Below are 4,999 nucleotides of genomic sequence, written 5' to 3'. Positions count from 1 at the left end.
ATTACATTCCTCCACCTAAAGCAATTCACACCCAACCCAGAGATACCACTCTTTTTCCAACTGAGGAGGGCATGTGAAAGCATTAATTCTAATGATGGGTGCCTTACTTTGGGCTGCTAATGTCCTCAGTGCCTGCCGGAGACCTCTGCACAATGAAGCAAGAAATTATGTTCATGAAGGTTATAAACAGAATCTGTGAAGTGGTGGAGCCCAGTGCTCCGGGTCAAGACCTCGTAAGTCTAAAGTTTAACGGTTTGCTTTTTGTGAAGCAGTAAGAGACATCAGATGATTTACTTACTATGTTCGGTTCAACTCCAGGCTTATGGCTTTCACAGCACACGTTCTGTTGCTGCTTGTTTGAAATGTAAAAAACGCTGCACCTGCTTGAATCTGCCTCTGTTCCCATCAGCGTCTGTCTGTTTTTGTCTTTTTTTTTCACAGAAGAAAAGATTTGAAACGGGGTTTTAGAGGGTAATGCATGGTGGATATAAAACTTTTCATCAGTGTTTCTTTTATTCCACAAAAAGAGATTAKTTTTTACATCAAAGCCCATTTCATTACAGTTGTCTGGACTTATTATAATTGCAAAGGGAATGATAGGAGATGGGCAAAGTGATATCCAAGAAAATGAGCCGAGCAAATCGCCAGCGCTGATTAAATTTGCTGGAGGACTCTCACCAGGTGCAAAACTGGTTGTTTGGGGACAAAAAGTTCACTTTAGCTCTTATTTTGTTGGGTTTGGCTTGTCATTCATTTTCTCTTTATTTTCTGAATACGAGTGAGAACGAAACATTCACAGCCAGTCTCCATCTTTCTCCACAGCTCAGCCTCTTCACCCCTCAGCAACACTTCAATTCAACCCCCCACCAGACTATCTGTTAACGGGACATATTGGAAAGCTATTAGCTCTCATTATGCTTTACAGCCACCCGTTTTCCCTGTTTTGTCTTTTAATCACGCTCTGCCCCCTTCGCTCGTCTGATTGCACGCACGTATGCCCGTGTTTGTGGATACCTGCATGTATATGGGCAGCACGGTCCAGCAGACAGAAATGAGCCGGTTTCACAGTAATGCATTCAGCTGCAGGAGACCACAAAGTCATCCCCGCCCTGCGTACACTCAGTCACAATCACTTTTTATGAGCGAGTCAATAGCACAGGCGCCATCTTTTATGGAAGCCGTCCATGCTGCGGCAGCGTTGTGCATTCATAGACCATGTCAGCCAAATGGGATCGGATAACGTGCAAAACAAATAAAAAGAGGTTTGAGTGAATTGGATATGGATTTTCCCCCTTTTTTTTCTTTAAAAAGAGGTGGAAATCTTTACAGTAACCCTTATGAGTATTGTAAGTCCCAATAAGCAGGATCTAGTAAAGTGCTGAATATCTTGTGACTGCTCTGTATTGATTTGGGCTCCAGTTTGATCATCCAGGACAGTGAATGCATGTTTGTGTGTTTGTGTGTGTTTGCTGGCAGCACCAACAGATACCTCTTTTTTTCCCCTCTCCTTCTTTTTACTTATGCTCTGTGATCGACTCACACACTTTCATGTGCCACAGTCGTAGCGAGTGGCTTAAAGTTTTGCTTGTTCACTCCCGGCCCATTCAACTGTCATCGCTGCGCAGTGAAACTCCCATAATCCATCTGTGACATGACAGCACTCCAGCTTTTGCAGCAAGAAAACCTATTCTTTCTGTCCCACCATTTGTCGATAATATCTTTTTTTTTTTTTTACATTTTATTCTCAACCCCACCTCCTCCCATTCTTCCTTTGGGCTGTTTTTTTTATTTAATTCTTCCTTCTTGTTTCCATTTACTTTTCCAAATGTGTCCCCCCCCCCAAGATCTCCTTCTATAAGAACATTTTATCTCATGACAGCAGCAGAAAAATGAGTAAAACCACAAAATTATTGTTGACCTCGGCTATGATGACAGAAATGGAAATACTCGTAATTACAATCATGCTACTGGTGATGAAAGTAATAGAGATTAGAATGACAACGATGCTATTAATGATGATGATTAAAACGGAGGTGGGGGACTGTGGGGTTGATGAAGGCAATGACAATTGTGATAATAGTGGTGCTCGCCGGCTATTTGAGCAGCGTCTGTGTTTTTCTTTTTTTCCCCCCTTTGGTCCAGATGGGGAGAGACAGCCGGACGGGACGGACGCCAGTCGAAAGAGGGACGTTCGCTCCTCTGCTGGACACCACAGGAGTGAAGACACCAGTGACAGTAGGGAGGACGAGGCAGCAGTGAGTTTAATCTTTTCTGTCTCGCAAGTTAACAATGTCAGTCCTAATTGTCATTGAACATCTCAGAAATCATCTTATTGTCCATTAAGTCCAGGAGGCTTGGGCGGTATGAGTGTATTGTGTTATGGTGACAGTATTTAAAAATTCTGACATATTAACCCTCTAGAGCCTGATCTATTTAAATTGTTGTGAAATTATTTTAATTTGTGTCAAAAGTACAGATTTCAAACTACACTAGTTCTTAGGCCAAATAAAACCCGAGTTATGATAAACAGGATACCTTTTTCTGAGCATGACTCTTCTTTTTGATGCGCTTTGCAGTGGCAGGCAGAAGAAAACACGGTAAAAACAGCTCAATTTGCCGTCAGTCTCATCCTTCTCTTGAGCCGAAAAAACATAAAACCCCTTGACTTCCTTCCTTTCTGACTGAGGCCARAAGTTATTTTACACATGTCCAAAAATCTACAGAAAGAATAAAAAAATAAAGTGAAAGCTGAATGAAGTTCGGCTAATAAAGARCAGGAGGAAGTTACTCAGCACACCATGCACCATATCAGTAAGATCAATACCCTACTGTCCTGTTCTTTCTTATCAGGGCAGCTGTGGTGCAGTGGTAGGACAGTTGCCTTGTGACCAGAAAGTCACAGGTTCCATTCCCCACCAAACCAACTTGTCTTGGTGTCCTTGAGCAAGACAACTAGTCCCTAAGCTCCCCGGGTGCTTATATACAGTAGCTCCCTTCTGCTCCATTTGGGTGTTTCTCATGTGTAATGGGTCAAATGCAGAGCATAAATTTCATCATTGTATGGGAACATGCATTGATGACAATATATAGCATGTTATCAAAATTCAAAATATTTTATCAACAGTCCAAAAAAAGTCATATAGACTAGGAAGTGTTAAAAATGAGCCATTGACCTATTTTATTGTTTAAAAAATGTTTTACTTATGCAAATTCAAATGTTTAGCTTCTAACCCAACTGACTGCTGTGAATTGGAATGTTTCCACTCTAAAAGGCCAAAGCTAAAATTGTGCATCAGTTCCACACTTTAACRTTTCTTCTAACATTTATTATTCCCTGTCACCACGGGTGAAAGGGTGGTAATGGTTTTGCTTGTCGAATAGGCAACAAAATGTCTTCAACTACTGAATAGAACTCCGTGTTATTATTACAGATTATTATTATTATTTGTAATTTTAAATTTTTTTTGTAGTTGGGGGTAGATAATCTTCATCAACTTCCAGTCAAAACTCGCAGGAAAAGGAATGAAAAATATACTTTTCTGCAAAGCATGATTGGTCTTTAAATATTTGTTTAATTTAGATTATTTTCCTCAGTTTTCCAGGCTCTTTAGCAACACTTCCATCACCTATATTTTTAAATGACAGGCTTATTTTTCTACCAGGCAAAAATGGTAAACATCACTAGAAAGATCTCTAGTTTTCATAAACCATTATTCAAATGACCACAATGAAATTTGACATTCTGTTTAATTGGATTAAAAAGAAGAACACTGCTTAAAAGAGCCTCTTTTTATTACTCAAGAAGCATTGATTTTCACTGCAGGTGCCTGTAATGTATTTTGGTTTCAGATCTCAGCAGGTCACCACATTTTAATAATTAGGTGAGTTTAAACCACATTCAAAAACCTCTTCTAATATTCAATTTGGAGCAATAACACGAGTCTTGTCACCCCCCCCCCCCCCAAAAAAAAAGCCCCGAACAGATTTTTTTTTTTCACTTTTAGCTAAGTGAAAAGAGGATATTCTCTTAAGAGTCACCTTTCATCATCTGGCCTTCAGGCAGGCAATCCATTATTGATGTCTTCTTCCCAAACCTCAGTTGATCAGATCACCTGCCACTCGTTTTGACAGGAACTCTATCTCAGAGTTGCATCTTGCTCGAGGCTCAGGTATCTTCAAAACTCCTTGAGTTGTTGCAGATTTAGGTCATGAAGGCAAACAATCCGCGGTAAATACATGTTCTCCACGTGTTTGGATCTAAAAATCTGACGGCCCTTAAAGAGCAACAAACACGATCAGATACTCGTGCTGTATCTGTACTTGTTATCGAAACATTAAAAATAGCACACAAGTAGTGCGTACTGGATAAGCTAAAAGAAAATATAGCGTATTTTTAGCTGTTCCTTTGGGTTTAACATGGTGTATATTTATGTTGACAGTATTTTAGTGATGCTGAACAAGCTGCTTTAGCATGGTCGACTGGTTGCTGTTAGTTCGCTCCGAGCCGCGTGCCTTAATTTAACTGTGAGATAAAAATATTCAAATAGGAGTGCTAATCAAATACAATGCTCCTAACTGGAGCACTCTGCCGAATTAATGAAGCTGTAATCAAATGTCTCCTGCAAGAAATTCTAACTGTTTTTACAAAAATTTGTTCAGCAGATTTGTTCTGATTTTAAAAAGTGAGTCGAGGAATGGCAGTTAATTCTTATAATTGYGTGGTAATACTTTTAGCAAACTTAGTTTGTGTTTAGTTTAGTTTAATAGTTTATTCATTTTTGATGAAAAACAGAAATTTCAATACAACAAGAAAATAAACACAAATCTCATAAAATGAAAGGAAGCAGAAGAAGAAAAAAAAATCTTAAATCTGCCCTTATTTAACAAGTGTTCTGAGATTTAAATGATTAAATCATCCATCCATCCATCATTTTCTTCCGTCTATTCGGGGTCGGGTCGCGGGGGCAGCAGCTTCAGAAGGGAGGCCCAGACCTCCCTC

The 4,999-nt window shown here is 39.6% G+C and overlaps 1 protein-coding gene across 1 annotated transcript in view; it reads left to right on the top strand.

The window, feature by feature from the left end:
* Positions 1-2,142: 2,142 nt before the first annotated feature.
* b4galnt4a (beta-1,4-N-acetyl-galactosaminyl transferase 4a) overlaps positions 2,143-4,999 on the top strand; it is a gene marked incomplete at its 5' end in the record, with an annotated part of 105,494 nt that continues 102,637 nt past the window's right edge. Inside the window, 1 exon segment of the mRNA XM_014005565.1 lies at positions 2,143-2,255. Coding sequence (XP_013861019.1) covers positions 2,143-2,255 — 113 coding nt within the window.

This window comes from Austrofundulus limnaeus, unplaced genomic scaffold (genome assembly GCF_001266775.1).
Source record: "Austrofundulus limnaeus strain Quisiro unplaced genomic scaffold, Austrofundulus_limnaeus-1.0 Scaffold31, whole genome shotgun sequence".
Lineage (NCBI taxonomy): Eukaryota > Metazoa > Chordata > Actinopteri > Cyprinodontiformes > Rivulidae > Austrofundulus > Austrofundulus limnaeus.
This window is presented reverse-complemented; position numbering and strand designations above follow the sequence as displayed.